Here is a 19,820-nt window from a genome sequence, read left to right on the forward strand (position 1 = left end):
TAATTCTGTAAGGCATGTTCTCAGTCACTGGGAATTACTGAGGTATTTAAATCTCCATGGAAACCCTCCTTCTCCTTCTATTGCCATTGCTTGAACAAAACCAACCATGTCCTGACACCATACTCTGTTCTGAGTTTCAGCAGAATTCATGAAGTGAATGTCCCCCTGTCAGGATTTAAGAGCTCAGTCTCACGTTTGGTCTGTGTGTGAAGCCAGGCAGCAGAAGGCACTGCCTGGCTTCACGCTCAACAGTCCATTGCTGGAATATTCACCTGCAGCAGGAGCTGCCTGAATGACTCTGGATGTCTGATTTGTTGCACAGATTTGAACCCAGGTGCCCTGGGTCACAAGGCAATATTTAAAATAATTAGAGCAGCAAATTATCTGAGGTTCCTTCTTAGTGTGTCCTGTTCCAGCTATGTGTCTGCTTTGCATAGAATGGCTTAATACTTTTAAGAACAGACAGAGTAGATGAAAAATACATGATATCCTAATGGTTACAACAGTTCCCAAAGGAACTGAGTTTCATTTCATGCTCTATTGAGTTTTTAAATATTTTATATGAAGTGGAGCAGTTTCAAAAATTGGTATTTGAAGAAGAATATTGGAATATGCAGTACTTTCAGGCTCAACACAGTGAGCTAAAGATGAACTGTCTAGTCCCAAACCTCTCCCCAAATTAGAAGCTGAATTTTTATCTCTCACATCATGCACAAAGGCATTAGTACCAAGACTACCTGACATAAAGATCAGGATTTCTACTTTAGCCTTCATCATACCCTGCCACCAGGTGAAGTGAGCCAGTATGATTAGTTCTGTGGACTCCCCTTTAGATTTGTTGCATTGTCCCATAATATGCAATTTCTCTCACTAAAGCACATTGCTCCATTTCTTATTCACTAATATTAATGACATATAACTGGGTCATGGAAATCTTCTGAAAATAAATTCCCCCGTGCTTCCTTATTTGGTTTTGCATCTGTATATTTTATTATGACAATAGCATTTAGCAAAGACTCTCCAGAATTGCAGGGCACTCAAATAGTCTGTTATGTCTAGGGCAAATTATTCTAAATGTGGTTATTATGTACCATGACCCCAGAGGGTATGGACCCACAGTCAGACAGCTGATGGTACCTCTAAGTACATTCACTGGAACAACAATAGAAAACCTACCAGGAGCATTATTACTAAGAACAACATTATATTATCAGTCAAATGTACTCTACATATGCAAAATAAAAAAATTCATGGGGTGAGCTATGTGTGTGGAAAAGGCCCCTTTAGAGTTGAGCATAAACGTGGTATTTGGAGGCAATAGGTGACTGGATAAATGTTCTTTTTGCTAGTCTCTTTAACAAAATCTAACTACAAATGATAATAATGCTCCTGCTCTGTGGTACAAGTTCAATAGTACAGACTCTCAGGCGGTAACCTCCAAGTTAAATCTGCATTATCATGGTCTACATCTTTTGCTCTTCAAAGCAGGACAGGGGATACTCTCTAGACAATTGCCTAAGTGACTCCTTTCTCAGTCAAATTGTCCATCACTGCTCCTCTACTACAGCAGCTTTTTCAGAATCTCAATTTATGGTCTTCTGAGACCTACCCTTCCTCCATTTCCTTTTCTATGCCATGATACAGTGAAAAAAAATAATAATAAAAAAAAGGTCAAAATGTCTACAAGTCAGTTGACATGTCAGGTTGAAAAAGATTAAAATATTTAATTTTTATGGAATCAAAACTTTTTGCTTTGAAAATGTCAAAAATATTTCAGCATAGCAGAATGAAGATTTTTAAGGTTTGGGTTTTGTTGTGTTGTTTGGTTTTTTTTTATTTCACTGAAAAAAATATAAACTTTGGAGCCCTGATTTAACCAGTAGTTAATATTACAGAAATGGAAACATCTGGGTTCAAAAGAAAAAAATCAAGTGAGGAACCACATTTTGAATTAGATTCGGAAGTAGGTTTACTTAGAGTAACAGAATTACAGAGGTTGGAAGGGACCACTGGAGATCTAGTCCAACCCCCCTACTCAAGCAGGGTCAACTACAGGAGATCTTCCAGGACTGTTTCCAGCTGGATTTTGAATATCTCCAAAGATGTTGCTCCACCATCTTTCTGGGCAGCTTTTATGTACTTCTGTTTGTACCTCTTGTTCTGTCACAGGACACCACTAAGGAGTCTGGTCCTTCCTTCTTCATCCCCCTCCCATCAGGTATTTGTACACATGAATATGTGTATCCTATTCTCTCCTTCAGGATGAATAATCCCAGCTCTCTCAGCCTCTCTGCATAAGGCAGATGTTCCATTCTCTTCATCATATTTGTGGCACTTTGCAGGGCCCACTCCAGTATGCCCATGTCCTTCTGGTACTCAGGAGTCCAGTACTCCACACAGCACTCCAGATGCAGTCTCACCAGTGCTAGAGGGGAAAACAGTATTTTCCTTTGCACTCTTCAGATGCAGTTCCTACTGAGATGACTTCAGAGCTGACTGTGCAAGAAGAGACATTATCACTGTGGATGTGTCAGCTTCTACTCTGTCATGCTTCTCTCTGTGGTCACATGTACATAAACTGTGTACATATAAATAAATCAAATAATGAAGAATGGCTGCTAAGCATTAGGTCAGAGAATATTTTTTTGTAAATACCTTGGTAGCATATGTATAAACTAAAATATATTACCTAGAACTAATGAATGATAAAGCAAAATAATTGAAAACCAGCAATAAAATATTTTCTACTGTTCATCACAGCTGAATCAACACAGTGTACAAACAGACCAATACTGATAATAGGTTATTTCTACACAGCTTTCAAGAGGCCAGGCAAGGGAACCCTATATATCTGATGAGCTTCCTGATTCTGTCTATGCCCTTTGTAAGTTCGTAGTCCCACTACCTACATCCCACTCCCTGGTTGTCAGCTGTTGTAATTGATCCATATGTTCATAGGACACTATGCTGGTAGTGTGGTTGGTGCCATAAAGGTGGATAAGCTAAGTAAGGCTGGGGTACCTGAATAAAATATACTGGGATTTATGTTTCTTATTTTCTCATCTCCGCCCACCTCTAACCTTGAAGTGTCCCTAAGACCATGAAGAAGACAGTCATAAATTTTGTAAATTAGCTAACTTTTACACAAGCCCCTCCTGATCGTCACTGCTTTTCCTACCCCTGAAACTTTTCCTCCTGAAATTGTATCCTGAAATTCTGTTATTGTCCTTTAGTCATTGGATAAAATACACAGTAGAATATTCCCCCACCTACATTCATGGGCATCCATAGTCTCCATGTCACCACATATTTTCCATCCTATCTTTACTGTCAGGGAGTGTCCTATGTCCATGACCTTCAATAGCTCCTATTAGACTTCCTGAGCTTCTTGGCTACTAGGAAAAGAAGGAAATGTGAGGGCTAAAGGTGAGGATCATACTCCTAAAAATTCAGAAGAAAAGATGAGATGGGATGGACATATAAAAGCAAGCCCAGGTACCATGACTTCCTCCCTTGCTGAAGCAAGAGGTGAAGTGGGAGCAGAGACTGGGAGTTGTGACTCCTTGCTGGACTGCGACATGCCCCTGGAGCACTTCATATTTTCAACCCCAAACTCTCCTTAGTCAGCAACACCAACTGGAAAAAGGGCAATAGAGGCACTGTTTGAAAAAGGATTTGGGGGTAGTAGGATGGGGATGTGCACTATGGCGTAGTTAATCCTCATTCCTTCAGGCACAGGCAAAGTGCACTCTTTCCTCTTGCAGGCCTTCATCTTGACTGCCTTCCACTGCTATTCCTGTCACCAATATATAAATGACATTAAAGCTGTAATCCCATTAAAGCTTGTCAGTGGCAGTGGTGACACATGGCTGCGAGTGTTGCAGTTTTCCTGGAGCACTCAATCACTGCTGCTCCACACGGCTCACCTGGGAAGCAGCAAGGCAGGAAGCCAGGCATCACCATTGACAGGGCAGAGACAGTAGCATATGCATTTAATAGATTAAAACAAATCCTTGTGCTGCCCCATGACTTGCCTGAATCTTGTGAGCCACGTATTCCTTATCTTCCGTGTTGTGAGATGATTAATATTCATGAGAGGGAAATGTGTTGGTTTGGGGAACTGCATACCTACTTTGACAAAGTAGACCGTGACTTTCACATTATAAAACTTAAATGGTAATAAACTGTATATAACTTTCTTAAGCAATGTGTAGCTCTCTTAAGCAATAATGAAAACCATTTAGTCCATAAACAGAGGGGTGATTGATATATTTTGTCTCACAGGCTCTGTGGAAGTGGTCTCAGATCCCAACTATTCTGCTCCTCTGTTCCCCTTCCTTGCAGGTATTTCTATCGTTGTGATCCAGCACAATGGTGTCTGCTGGCTTACTTCTCTGTGGACTCCAGTGAATATGGTCCCTTAAATGAACTCTCCTATAAGCCAAAAGTACACTAATTCTGTTTAATTCCTGTCAGAAGTAATCATTTTAACATTTTATGTGCTTTGGAAACGTGAACATGAACAGATGTTCTAGTAATAGGTCAGATTGAATACAAGAAGGGAATATTGTACCCACAACTTTATTACATCACTCAGAATATTATTTAAAATTTGTAAATTATGATTGGTTTTCAAACAAAACTAGGCTCGAACCATCTTCTCTTGGCAAAACACATTATTTTTGTGCTTCAGTTGAATTGTTTTATGTAACCATATCCCTTAAGCGTTCATAAACATTAACAACATTATAATTTTAACTGTGAGTTCTAGGTAATAGATGCAAGGCAGAAGACACTAGTGGCTGTAATAGAATCATCCAGGTCCTGGCTGATGAATACCCAGAATTTAAGAACTGTGTCTGCACTACAGATGATTCCTGTAGCATCACAGCTTTCCTTGGGAAACAATGCAGGATTGACAAAGGTAACTAATTAAACATTAAGTTTTAATTATGAAGAAGAAAAATTAAAATATAACTTTGTAACACTCATATTAACCGGATTCAAATTTCTTTGCACATTTCTGAAACATTATAATTCCCCCCTCAAATTAGTTGTTTTTTTCTATGATATTAACATTCTGACATGCATATGAAAACAATGCCTTACAATAAACAAAGCTAGTATAAGGCGTGTGAGGAATTCAAATGGTTTTCCAAGCTCTTCCTCCATGCAATGGAAAGCAAGAGTGAAAATATTATTTGTGCTGAGGGCTCTTTGTTGCCCAAGGAGGCATGAGCACCACTGGATCTATGTTACTTGTCAAGACAGCCATGACCAGCCCTTGTGAATGTGAGTGTGAAAAAATGGGGTGCCCCACTGTGCAGTTGTGTCATATTGTGTTACAGGAGCATCTTCATTACATCTAAGAAAGGTTAGCTGGTATAGAGAACACTGTTATTGCCTTCATAAAGCCATACTTAAGAAATAAAATGCATCCCCTGTAAAATTCCACTGTAAAGAAAGGGCCCAGATCTTTTTAATTTATTTTTTATTATTCTGAGAACTCTTTTCCCTTCAGAAAGGCTGTTTCTATAATTGAGAATTACTTGGTGCATGAAAGGCTTGCAGTTTCTTATCCAATGTCTCCTGGAGTAACGATTAGTGAATCTGACGTGAGAGAGGTAAAATCAGCCAGTGAAAAAGAGTGTGGAAAGTAAGCCCTGAGGCTGATTCTCCACTCTGATCCATCACTCCCTGCTGGCATCAGTCAGTGTACATCGTAGAGTAGCAGAATATATGGCTTTATTGCAGAGGAAACAACATCCTCATCTGAAATGACTTGCCCCAAACAAGAAGAGTAGGTATCTAAAACATGATGTTAACGTCATTGTAACAGTTGCATTTGCTTTTAGCAAAGGAAAGTTTTGTTTGTTTCGGTTGGTTGGTTGGTTTGTTTGGGGCGGGGGGGGTGTCTCTCCTCTCCTCTCCTCTCCTCTCCTCTCCTCTCCTCTCCTCTCCTCTCCTCTCCTCTCCTCTCCTCTCCTCTCCTCTCCTCTCCTCTCCTCTCCTCTCCTCTCCTCTCCTCTCCTCTCCTCTCCTCTCCTCTCCTCTCCTCTCCTCTCCTCTCCTCTCCTCTCCTCTCCTCTCCTCTCCTCTCCTCTCCTCTCCTCTCCTCTCCTCTCCTCTCCTCTCCTCTCCTCTCCTCTCCTCTCCTCTCCTCTCCTCTCCTCTCCTCTCCTCTCCTCTCCTCTCCTCTCCCTCTCCTCTCCTCTCCTCTCCTCTCCTCTCCTCTCCTCCCCTCCCCTCCCCTCCCCTCCCCTCTCCTCTCCTCTCCTCTCCTCTCCTCTCCTTTCCATTAGATGAGATTACATTTCTTACTGTTATAGCAAAAAGCCTGAATGGAGTTGCACTAGTGTGGGTTTTACCTACAAAGGACAGCTCATGGTGTTGGTAGATACTTTCAGGAGTAATTCTTCCTGTCTTGAATAACTAGTTTAGGCGATGAATGAACCATACTCTGGAACTGCCATTCTCTCCTCAGAGATTATGCAGTGAATCGAAATGATAATCCATCATATGTCCAATCTTGGTGGCTAAAATTGTGTATATATACATACAGCTGAATTTAGTTATGTCATGACTAGGGACATTTAACTCCTTTTCTTGTAGTTCGTTTTTGAGCTGACCAGCAATGACATTCCAACTTCCTTATGATACCTCTTTTTTTTTTTTTTTTTTTTTTTTACCTATTTGCACAGAGTATTTGGAAACTTCCTCAAAATCAGATGCTGAGCTGAGTTTTAGGCAAGACAGAAACCACCAAAACCAAAGACACACAGATGAAATAGAGAATGACTGCAGCATTGCAAAACAACACTGTCAAGAAGACCCATACTGTTTTTTAGTGTATAAGAGCTTCCAGCGAGCATGCCAGCCAGAGGCAGCAGAATGCAGGCTCCCAACAGGTGGCCAGGAATGTTTGTCAGCATGGAAAGAACTGAAGAAAACAGTGCTGGGAGAGTGCAAGTGCTCAGAGCCACTTCAAATAAGATGCCTTAAAATATGGAGGGGAATATTTAACAACCGTTGTTTACAGTACTCTCAAGGGAACCAAGTTTCAGAAGCTAGTGAAAGTGATGCTCAAGATGATGATGATGATAAAAGTCAGGACACTGACACAGGTTAGTGCTATTCCAAGAATATGAGTCCTTTCATACGTGCATTGTTATGAGCACACCTGTGAAAAAAAAAAAAAAACTCTTAATTGTTTGCAGTTTAATGTTAGAAACGAGATAGTTTTAAGAGGTTTATTCAGACGCAAATGAATAATCTGATAGCAAAACAATAGCCTAAGTGCAAATTATATTTTCCTTCAATGTGTTAATCTTTCAAAACCTGATCCTAATCAGTCCCTTTCAGTACTGCACTATAACTAAAAACAATAATAATAATAAAAAAGAACAGTTTTCTAATAATAAGAATTCTCTGTCTGCATTTACTTTAACACAACAAACCTTTTGAGTTTTAAAAACTGTATGTGCTGATGAACATGTTAAGGCCTCTGGCCTTTATTTATTTACAATAACCCTGATTTTACTCTGTGCTGAGCAGCTCTAAAACTCTTCTTCTATTCACAGGATGTATAATTATGTAGAGAATGATATCAACAGCAATTGAGAAACTGTGTTTTCACCCCAAAATCTGTGAATATATTTAACAGGGCTTTTAGAGTTTAACAAGCTGACAGTTCCTATTCGATCAAGCTGATTTGTTTTATCATTTATTTTTACTACCAGCACTATGCCAGCAACAGAGCCAATAATTTAAAGTTGAGAACTAAGCTGAGACATGATTTATCATTGTTGCATATGCTTATATCCATATATTTTTTGTTCTAGAAAATATTAGTATGGAAACAAAATTACAGTGGAGTTTATCTGCTCTCTCCAAACAAGGTAATTGTGAATTTATTTATAAATCCTAGTAACTGGTTTTAGTTCTGTTTTCACATAATGTACACTGTATCTCCAGATTAAAATGAATAGTTTTCATTCAGATTACTGAACAGAAGGGAATCAATAGAGCCCTACGTATTCTTAGTTAAACTACTGTATAGAGAAAAATCCAAAAATGATAAGTAAAAATCCCCTTCCTGATATAGAGGGAGAACTTACCCCAAAAGGTAACTTACCACATTATTAGGTCAGAAATATCTAGATCTTTTTGGAAGGTTTATAGTATTGGCTGGAAAAAAAATTGAACTAGCTTTAAAAACAGAGAAATGTAATTTATGTTCTCTTCTCCACTGGTTGTTGTGTAGCCCGGTGGGAGATGTCAGCAGTTTCAAGTAGTTCAAGTATCCACTAACCACTAGCTCCCAGAAACCTTACATTCTATGAAGAAATTTCCATTTCTCCATTTCTCACTTTCTTCTTCCTCACCATCTGGCAAGGGCAGGAACTTGCAGGGGGGTTACCTATGAGGGCCAAGCAGTAGAAGGGAGGAATATGAAGACTAAACAATGGACTTAAAAGAGGCAGTGCTGGAAGAGCTGTCTCGGAGCTTTTGGGAGTCAAACTTGTTTGTAATGGGAATATCACAGGCAGGATCATCAATTCACTTGATCACCAGTTGTCACTTGAGAAAGGTTTTCTTGTGATTTCATTTTAAAAATCATTATTCTTTTTAGCACACACAGCAAACAGAACCTGTTTGGATGTGAACAAGGACTGTGTTGAAGATGAAGTATGCAACAAACAGTTGTCCCTGTACCTTAAGGTCTGCTCAGTAAGTAAGAAGTGCAACATGGAAGAATGTCAAGCAGCCATCAGGTTCTTCTATCACAACATGCCTTTGGAAGTTGCCCAAATGATGATATTTTGTGATTGTATCCAGCCTGATGAATCCTGCCACAGAGCCAAAGAACTTCTTCATGGCAAGCCCTGTGCAGTTACTGCAGTTCCCCACCCATCATGCCTAAATGTAATTCACATGTGTGAGGAAAATGAATTCTGCAGGTAAGCGGAAAAAATATTACTTTTCCTAAGTTTTGCCTAGCCATAGGACTGAGAATAATTTTTTGATCAAATATTTTTTTACATGTGCCATATTTCTCATCTATAGCAAAATGATTTTCTGCACTGTATCCATTCTATATCATCATTTGTGCTTAACATTTCAAAAAGCCATACTTCATGGATAGAAAGAGCAGAGAGTTTACCATCTTTAATCTTTGATCATGACATGTTAGTTAGATGTCAGTTTTAGAGCACAATTTTTGGTGTGGTCTTTTTTTTTTTTTTTTTTTTGCACAAGATCTGATAATCACCTTATAGCACTACTACAAACTATTCAGGTGCACAAGGAATGTTCTAAAATAAGGGTTTGTTGCAAAGTCCCTTTTCTTTGATAGGGGATAAAATTAAGAGGAAAGAGGTCACAGCCAGTACTTCTTAGAACATCTTCTGTTCTTTATGCTGTTATTTTTGATAGACTCCAAATGTTATTAACAGCAGAAGACATTTACACCACACATTCGTTTGTTCCCTCACAGAGTTTGTTCACACACTAACACCTTCCCTCAGTGCTTAGTGCAACTCCAACTGTATGCTCATGGCCAACTTCAGCTGTAGGCTCATAAAAGTAATGTTGCACTGGTGTCCTGGTGACTTATAGGTCAGTCTTCGGGTAGTACAGCAGAAACTCTTTGCCAGCATGCACTGCTGATTCTTGCAAGTTGAACAGCTCTCTAGAGCTTATCAGCACTTAGAAAACCTTCATACTCCACCTTTCCAGCAAGTCCTTTTCCTCCCTACGGCTTACTCTTGCATCATAACTATTTTTCCATTCAAACACACAGGTATCTAGAGAACCTCTTCACACAAACTCACCCAGAAGGGGCCTTTAAAACATCTCATGAAAGAGATATAATCAAAGAATGGCTTAGGTTGGAAGGGACTTCAAAGATCATCTAGTTCCAACCCTATGGCCATGGGCAGGGACACCACCCACTAGATCAGTCAGCTCAGGGCCTCATCTAATCTGGTCTTGAACACCTCCTGGGATGGGACACCCACAGCCTCTCTGGGCAAACAACCACATTCAAAAACCACACCGAATATTTAAAATATGTAGATGAAACAAATGTGGGTAGAGAACATTTTACTAGGTTCATATAACACGTTATTAGGTTTTATTAGGTCATTTTACCCAATTTTACCATGCAGAAAGTTAGGTTATGATGCAGACAGCAATTCTTTGAAATCCGGTCTGAAAAGTGACTACGAAGTTCCACCTGGACATCTATCATAGATGTCTGGTGTGTCAAACGCATTAATTCCACAAGTAAACTAAAACATTCATTTTCAGATAGGTCTGGGACCTAGTGCAGCCTTTTCTTCTGCCAGTTTCATGACTCTTAACACCACTTCAACTGAACAAACTATGCTGTGAGGTATTTTCATTAACACTTTCTTCAGATAACACCTGCCAGTCTGCACATTTGCCCTCTAGCCGTTTACACAAATTATGCAGCAGGCTAGGAGAAGTTTGGTTAAAGTAATTACCTCTTCCACCTTATCATCTGACCCTTTGTATTGAAACACTGTGCAACTTGCCCCTTCACAAAACTTTCATCTTATTCTTTTCTTCTCAGACACGCTGAAATGTGAAAAAAGCTTCCCTGAAACATTCACAGACCACCAAAGTAATGAAGAGTAACAGTTTCAGATTTTATTTTGTTTTAGAAAATATACAAAAGGATTAGCCTATGCTCACACTTCTTAATTGCCACCATTTGGGGATGGTCAATTGGCTCACTTTGATTTTCAGCGTAGTCCCTGATTCCCTTGTGGATTAGACCTGATTTTTACCTCAAAGCTGTGCTCAAATTAACTTTCAGTAAACAAAGCAGGAGACCAAGAGATGCTTTCAGTTCTGTGCAGGCTATTCAGATTGACGTCTGTGGGAATTGCCCCTTTTATGTCGAGAAGAATTGGGCTACAAATGTAAGTCTGTGCATGTGCATGTGTACACATGTAATATCATAATAGAAACTTGCTGAATTACCCATTATTTTCAGAGCATTAATGTTTCCTGGCATTGACAATAAGTGAACATAATCAGCAAAATTAGTCTGTGAATTATGGCTAGACATATCTAGAAGTCGGGAGGTGAACAAAAATAATTCCATTACTACAGAGGTGGCATCTGCTTTGAAGCCTTTCTTTGTATAATGAAAACATTTACAATAAGATCCTAGCTGGCATTGTAACAGTCTACATTTTTCCATGTGACTTGCTTGTAAGAACTATACAATATGAACAATAGATTAGCAGCCAAATTTTTTATGATTAAGAAAAAATATCTTAATATATTACTGTACACGTGTTACATTACACAACAACAGTTTACTACTCTGGACCACTAATATTTAATGCAAGTGATAAACTGGTTTCCAATCAATATCTAAAGATTTTTTAGTTAGCCTTTAATAGATCTTTTAGATTGTCATACCTAATATATTAAAGGCTAATTGTATTCTACCTAATAGCAAATAAACTGAAATCATTTAAGATTATTGAGCTGGGAAACAAATTAATTCTTCACATAACTTATCTCCATTATCAATTAATTTTTAAGGTTTAATATATGCAATGAAATTCTTCCACATCATTGGGCATATTTTGTTAGTATTCTGTCTGGGGTTTTTGTTTGGTTGGTTAGTTGTTTTTTAGCACTGGATGTGGATTGTTTTATTTTAATTAAGTTGAATATCCACTCTTCCTACCATGCTATCCAACAAGCTTACCCACTAGAAAGGTGCCTCTTTTTTTTCATGATGATGACTGGACTTATTCCTCTGCCCACATTTCTTCTCTGACGATCTGAGACTGTTGGTATTCACAATAATTTTTGCTGGACCTTGGGAAAGTGTATACAGGTGCTGATTTGGGGTACAGTTGTTTTTTCTCAAAAACTTTTTGACTAAAGCCAACTGTTTTCTCAAATTACAAATTTGCTGTTTCACTGAAACTGATTAGGTGCAAATCAGAGCCGAATTATGCCAGCTATCACCAAATATTGTGATTTTTAAGACTGAAATGATACCTTGAGAATACAATGTCTTTTTATGATCATTTTTAACTGCCTTTTTGTGAAATCACTTTTTTTTTATTTTTTTTTATTTTGTATACTTCCTTTTCTTCTGCCAGGAAAAAATATAAAACTTTTCAGTCAAAATGTTGGAGACATGTGACCAAAAAATGCTATGATGATGAAGCTTGTCTTGAAACTTTAATTAAGGATGACATGCCCTGTTCTGCAAATGCTGAGTGCAAAGCAGCCTACATTAGCAACTGGGGCACAATGCTGCGTGTGGAGTGCACCTGCCAGAATTCACCTCCAGCAGAACAGCCATTGTGCAAGCTCTTCCATCACATGCTTCACAGCACAACCTGCTTCAGTGAGCTACGTGAGTAACACATGATACGTTAAAGAATAATTAGTTTAAAAGTTTAAATTAAATTGCTGGTTTGCAGCAAATCTTTAGCATATCTTTGCTATAAGTCCATTGATATCACAAAGATTTATATCTGTGGGTTTTTAATCCAAATGGAAACACAAATTACGTGTGCAGTTTTTTCTCTGATTTTAAGAGATATTTTATACTAGCAGTAAATCAATAAATTGGCTACATGTCTGACTACATTAATTTGCTGGCTGGAATAACAATAAAAGAATAATTTATGGGGCGTATAATATTATGCAGATCAGAGTTTCAAAGTTTCATAAGTTTCAAAGCCTCTCTGTCATTTGCTTAATGTTGTACCTTTGTGCAGTGTCTGTACCAATAATATGGTACATATTGGTACATGTGATATATATTATGTTGGTTTTTTCTTCCTTTTCTTCTCTTCTTGGAGTATAAATATTAGTATTTCTTAAACTGTAAGCTGGCTAACATATATTTAGGAAGCTATCTAATAAATGCTAACCTTAAAAATGATTGGCATTTTAGGCACAGGTTAGCTGTGTTGTGAAAAATCACAAAAAATTATTGGAATTAGTTGTCTTCTATTTTCACACAATTTCTTAACAGTAATGAGAAAGAATACAAAACTGAACCGAGAGTTTTCTAGCTTTTACTTCTGAGCACAGGTCTTGTTTGTGTTAGAAATCAAGCCATTGAATGCAATGCATTAATTTCCATTTTTCAGGAGAGTAATTTATTTGTTTTTCTTTGTATATGTTGGTAGAGGATCATGCAGACCTACACAGTTAAGAGGAAATAGTTTAAACTTCTTATATCCAAAATACTGTTGGAATCTTTTAATTCCATTCACCATGAATTTAAATACATGTATATTACGTCTCTAGCTGTATTCCCAACACCACTGAAATAATTGCAAACTAGCTATCTGGGAAAGAGCTGGCTGGCCACATCCACAATCAAGACTTGGACTCTCAAAGAAAAAGCTGCTAAGACTGTGAATGGAGGCTTCAGGATCTGGCCTTAAGTAAAAACACTAGGATTAACTCAATTGAACAATACACCCTATGCCAATCATCTTCTTGTAATTATATATTTGCAAGCTAGCTTGGGAGAAGTAATTATTTCCAAAGATTTCAACTAAAAGGATTAATTATCTCATAGTTCTTTCTGATGGGATGTCTTTTAAAAACATATTAATTGCACGAACACATTTCATTGAATGAATTAGCTAATTCTTCAGTTTTAGCAGTCAAAAATTGCCACTGATAATGGTATAATTTTTTCTTGTCACTCAAAGTCTACCCAGAAATTAAAATCATGTTGCAGAAACATTGCCCGTAAGGTTAGACAATCAGTACTAAAATTCAGTCTGAGAAAAATTTTAAAATTAAATACTAGCTCCCCTGGCAAAGCAATACCTTAACACTGTTAGATTTGAGACTGTACTAGCAGTGAGTTTGCTGATGAATGTTATTTATTTGTTTGTTTGCTTTAAGGCTGCATCTAATGATCCAAATGACTGATCACATCACTCTGTTAGTTATTCTTTACCTATAAAGAAAAAGATGACCCTCATATTATAATAATCAAATAATTGCTCATCAGCTTTTGCCATTCCCTGAAGCAGTCTCAGGATAAAAGGTTTTTTGTGATGGAAACTTCCCTAACCTAATTGGGATTGAAGAACAGAAGTTTGCTTGCTCCTGTGGTGCAATGAAGTTCCTGCTAGTCAATCAAAAACAGATTGGGGATGCAGAGCCTCTGGCTAAATTAAAGTTTGGCACCTACTATACAGAACAGTTGCACAGTGATTAGAAACTTGCTTGTTTTGGTTCTTTTTTTCTTTTTTATATGCATAGTTGTAATGCAACTAAACTGAAGAGGGATATGATTATGGTTTTGATTGTAAGTTGCTGTGTTAAATGTGGTTATCTTTATGGAAGCTATGAGATATTGAGTAAGTGCTCTATTCCAGACCTCATCCAACCCCTTCTACAAACCTATTTGTTTGGACTGGGTATGAACTTTAGATACTTTTTACTGTTCTGGTGATAAGGATTTTTAACGCTGAAATTTGAATGGGCAAATACCCAGAACTAGCAATAAGGATCTAGAAATGGTGAGAAATTTCTAAATTTGTTTCTGTGAAAGATAATTTAAGTTGGTTTGAGGCACAGAATATGTTTCTTTAAAGCACATTTCTCCCCCATAAAATAAACTACAGGGGAGGTATAATTGAGATTAAAAAGGAAGAACTAACATTCATTCATTCACTTGGTTTGCTGAGTATCAATAAGTAAATTTTTTACATAGCTGCCTTTATAAATTCTGTGGCTCTTATCAAAACATCAAGCAGTAATATTCGCATAAATTATTTTTAAAAAATAATATTTTAAATGGATGTTTTTGCCATTATTCAGGTCAAATTTCAATTAAGAAGAAAGGTTTTCATTGGGTGAATACAGAAGTACCAGGAGAAAAGCTTTCCAGAGCACAGCTACATTCTTCTTTAATTAATGGTGAGTCTGGGCAAATCACTTCATGGTTTTAATAGAAGTGCTCTTGAAATTTCCCTTGTGTGTGATAGAGAAGACAAAAGGTTGGGTCTCTTGGGTGGGTTCAGGAAAGTGAGCTCTACCTGTTGTTCCCCCATTCAGCATAATGTGGAAAAACCTCTACTTGCTTGCCTTAGCTTATATAACCACAAAATAAAGATAATGAGACTGAACCAATTTCTATGATAAGTGGTTTTGAAATAGATGGCTCACAATTGCTATATTATAATTGTGGAAAATTAAGCTATTAAGCCTGCCAGTGTCTGATTCTCCATACAGTCATTAGAGAGTGGTAGTCATAATGTGTTGTATAAATGATTATCTTTGATGTCACACCTACTTCTCTCGTAATTCTCTTGCCTATTTGTGCCATACTAGTTAAAACAACAAAATTAGGGAGACACAGTAAGTGATCTGAGAAGGGTCTTGTGTTACACTCCATCAGATATTACTTTCTCATGCAACAGAAAGGCATGCAATTGTGGATTGTGATATCCCACGGGTTGAAGAGCTGCATCTGGTTTTATTTCCATGCATTTACATTGAGCAATTAAGTGACATAAAGTTGAAGGATATTGAATTAATATACAAATTTTCTCATGGTTGAAAGATTATTAGTTTCATATTTTCTTTTCAAGGACCCCGTTACAGAGTGAGAACACTAACAAGCTTAATGTGCAAATATATACTCTAATGAGAGTGACCTTCTCTACATTGTATGGGGCAGATCACCAATACTTCAGATATTACCACAAAATAGTTCTGTAGTCCCCAGTAATGTTAATACTGAACACCTTCAACAGTTAAAAAGTAATTCAAGTTCTGCATGCAGTACAAAATGAAGGATATTCTATCGCCATCCTTCAGCTATTGCTGAAGTGGGCAACATAGGAAGTATAAATATAGATTGGTAGGAATAGGATTCCTGAGACCCATATCATGAATAATTGAGCATTCAAATGTAATTTTAGCATTAATTTTAGCATCTTTGCTGTATCCTAGAAGTGTTGGCTTCTCTTTGCCAACTAAAGGGAAGCCTGAATCTGTAGCTTTAACTAGAGTCTAGTGGTTAAATAATACAAGTTATAATGGAAGAAATTCTGCTCTAAGTGGGAAAAAGTAAAATGGGAGCTATTTCACCCCAGTGACTAGTTCTAACTGCAGAACCTTTCATTGGGTAAAATGCAGTATGCATTTCTCTCAAAGATTTGGATAAATGTTTGCAAAAAGCAGGCTGCACCCAGTTAATTCTGCTCCCACTGAAATCTGAATACTTTCCAAAAACCCGTCCTTGAACTCTAACAGAATTTTGGATGGCCTTAGAAAAATACAAAGAATGCTGACCAGCCTAAACCATACAGTAAAATACTCATCCTATTGGACCTGTTATGTACTCTAGCTGGGAACTCTCTAACCTATAAATGTCTCATAGGAAGTCAGGTCAAGGAGAAGAATCTGATTCAGGATATTTACCTGATGATAAAAACCATATTGCAAATTGCTTCATAAATACCACTGCCAAAAATCTAACCCAGGATCCTGGATTCATATGCTAGCAAATGTGCATTACTCTGGCTGCAAAGGGAGTTATCATCTTTACAAAATATTTATTTTTACTGAAATCAAATCCCAAGAAGAATCCCATGGTGCAGAGGCAAAATGGTTAAGTTGTCAAATATGGCCTTTTGTGTGTCTGGAGATATTTGAGGATATTTGCTGAACTTGGAAAGCTGGAGATAACATTTGCCGATGTGTTGTCCCTACCTTAAAATCTCAGAAGTATCCTTTGCTTAATTTGCCTAAAATAAAAGGACCTTTCACAAATTCAAATTAATGACCATCTACAGATGAGTCATCAGTCTCTAAATTTTTTAATTCAAAAAACGTGGTTCCTAAAAAGTTCAAAAACTTTGAAAAAGGTACTACAAATCACTGAATAGGACTGTTTTTATAAAAGGAGAGTTTCATAATAAATAATAAATATAAACAGATACTCAAATATATATGCTAATAAATATAATCCTTTTCAGTGGGGAAATATTATTCCAGCTTTTGGTGTAAACAGAGACATTTTGGTGTGAATGTAGTAGCCAAATACCTTGGGTCAAAAGTAGTTCAAATGCACAGCTCTATACACAAGAGATATCTACTTGCTGTGGACTCACTGAGTATGCATAAAGTGTTGCTGCAGAGAATCTGATGCCTGCTAACTTTTTACATCCTGGCATGATGTATCTCAAAGACCTTAGCCTCCTAAATACAGTTGTGATGTTTGAATACAAGATTAGGTAACAAAAGCACTTAATTGCTTTGGGAAGCATTGGCCCAGCTGGCACATGGAGTGAGGAGAGATTTCACTTCTGCTTTACCATTGTGAAAGGGCTCCATTTGGCTCAGTGAGATCAACCACACAAGTAACTGGCTCATGCCAGGAATATTGCTAACCTGAAAAGAGGGTGTAAAAGATAAAGTCCTCTGCTCCTTGGCCTTTGGCTTGCAATATAAAAACAGGGCTGTTTAAAAGTCTTAACTGGATTTATACTAGTTCACATACCCAGGAGGGTACATGACAACATAGACGTCTGTCAGTTGACATGGCCTGGTTAACAAGGTGTGATGTGGGCAGAGTCCTGATCATACAAAAGTTAATGAGACTTTTTCTGGAAGTTCAGATGGGGCCAGAATTTTATGTCATTTTATAAAATTAAATAATAATAATAATGATAATGTGATAAACTAAAAATGTTCTCCAAACTTCAGAAAATATTTTTATTGCCTACCTAGTTATGCACTTCCAGCCTAGTTTTGACTTCATTCTATGCAAATCATTGCCATGATTTTACAGATTCAAATAATTGAAAAGATTGCTTCTTATACTTTAATTTGAAAAATGAATCATGTGTGAAGATAAGCACTTACTTTCATCAGTGTAGAGCTTTGGAGCTAAAGTATTTTTTGGCTGGAAGAAGAAGTTAGGAATACAACACTCTTATCTGGTTCTTGTGAGATACAATAAAATTGGGCTTGACCCAAAACTCTTGGAATTCATGTTATTTTCCTCTTAAATTATAGAGTTATCAGATATTTTCTACTGAGCAGTTTTGCTGTGCTGAGAATCTAGATAAACAAGTAATTGGCAGGGTTTATCTATAATTATACCAGCTGCTGTGGGAACTGAGATTAGTTCAGCTCCAGCAACTTTAATTTGTAAAGTATGAAACGTTGTCGATCTCATTGTTTTATAAATGTAGAAAAAGCCTGTGAGAAGCTGCAGGTAGCCAAGAAACTTTTGAGCACAATCCAGAATTCATCTATCTGATGAATATTCACAGCCATCTCACTACATATACATAAGCAGGTAGATTTACACAAGAGACTGATACCACTAATTGTTCCAGCTGCTGAGCCCACAGCTATCCTTTACCAAAACTTTGTCACTGGAAATGTTTGTATGTCTATATAGACTGCTTCATCTAGTGTTTCAGTGGTACCTACAGCTCCATTGGTTGTGTCCCTCAGGTTCACAGCCTATCCAAGAAAGGGTTAGACATTTGTCACACAGTCATGGTGGCTTTGCCATAGACTTGTCCCTAGGTTGGTCCCCTAGCTTCTCATGAGCACGAGACACCTCCACGGGACAGTATAGCCCAGTACAGCCTTGCACCTTTGCAATGGAATTGTCTGCTCTCCACTGGTGTCAATTCTCTCTCCGAGATATGGAGATAGAAACATCTCACATTTTAGCTGGTTTCTACTGGAAGTCTTTATACATTATTTATGCCTTTCATTCCTCACAAGGCACACAGATATTTGTATCCTTTTCTCCATCTGGTCAGAGAACCCAAAAGAGGTTTGCTCTTTGGCACCTCAGCGCAGAAGAGAAGAACAAAAAAACAGAGACGGCTGCTTCTCAAAAGAGTAATGAAATAAGTACCTAGGTACACTTTTTTTTTTTTTTTTAAACCAGTTCTACTAAGAGTAGGAAAATATTCTAACTTTTAATCATGTATTTAATCATTGTGATGCCTGCTATCCAGTGAAATGTGAATGGGAGCACAGTATGAGAGCTTAAGTTTTTTACAAACCCATAATTACAAATGTGCTTAATTTCAGTTTTTATTGTTTGTTTAAGGTACTGGTTTTTAAGCCTTAAAGCATTGGTTAGATCATACTCAGCTGATCAATAACTTGTATACAGTGATCAAAATGGGATCAGACATAAGAGACTGTTATGTCATATAGGAATTTACATGTGTATTCTGGTTTTCATGGTTGGGATTTGGGATGAAAAGAGACAAAATTTTGTATTTATATTTCTTAACATCCCTATCAGTATTTCACATTTCAACAACTGGATGGATATAGATTAATAGTGAAAATTAATATAAACTGTTTCTTGAATTTTTAAAAAAGGTCAGGATGAGCTCTTGTTTCTGGATGCAGCTCTGGGCAGCCTGCTCTAGTTGTTGGCAACCCTATCCAGAGCAGGGGGGTTGAAACTACATGAACTTGAAGGTCCTTTTCAACCCAGGCCATTCTATGATTCTATGATTCTATGATTCTATGATTCTATGATTCTATGATTCTATGATTCTATGATTTTATGATCAAGAAACAGACACCCCAACAATGTTTTAAGGAAACGTAAATAGGCACATTCAAGTAGTTTAACCACAAAGAATATATAACATGAAAATATAAAATGAAGAATTAGCCCTTCAGTCACCAAACTGTGCCCTCTCCCAGCCTTACAAATTCTCTCATTTCTCAGAAGGCAGGAGAAAATATATGGCTTCTAGCATAATCTCATTACTAACATCTTTCTTGTG

At 37.5% G+C, this 19,820-nt stretch overlaps 1 protein-coding gene across 7 annotated transcripts in view; it reads left to right on the top strand.

Moving 5' to 3' along the window:
* Positions 1 to 19,820, top strand: part of GFRAL (GDNF family receptor alpha like) — a 57,835-nt gene that overhangs the window by 4,933 nt on the left and 33,082 nt on the right. For 3 of the 7 annotated variants that reach the window (XM_083827699.1, XM_083827705.1, XM_083827702.1), the window contains exons 3-9: positions 4,285 to 4,344; positions 4,772 to 4,924; positions 6,702 to 7,124; positions 7,842 to 7,898; positions 8,633 to 8,960; positions 12,156 to 12,415; positions 14,857 to 14,955. In XM_083827699.1, the coding sequence (XP_083683825.1) occupies positions 4,285 to 4,344; positions 4,772 to 4,924; positions 6,702 to 7,124; positions 7,842 to 7,898; positions 8,633 to 8,960; positions 12,156 to 12,415; positions 14,857 to 14,955 (1,380 nt within the window). Of the gene's footprint in view, positions 1 to 4,284; positions 4,345 to 4,765; positions 4,925 to 6,701; positions 7,125 to 7,841; positions 7,899 to 8,632; positions 8,961 to 12,155; positions 12,416 to 14,856; positions 14,956 to 19,820 lie in introns of all 7 variants that reach the window. The other 4 variants (XM_083827700.1, XM_083827704.1, XM_083827703.1 and 1 more) reach the window with 3 other exon arrangements.

The sequence above is a fragment of the Anser anser genome (genome assembly GCF_964211835.1).
Source record: "Anser anser genome assembly, chromosome: 3".
NCBI lineage: Eukaryota > Metazoa > Chordata > Aves > Anseriformes > Anatidae > Anser > Anser anser.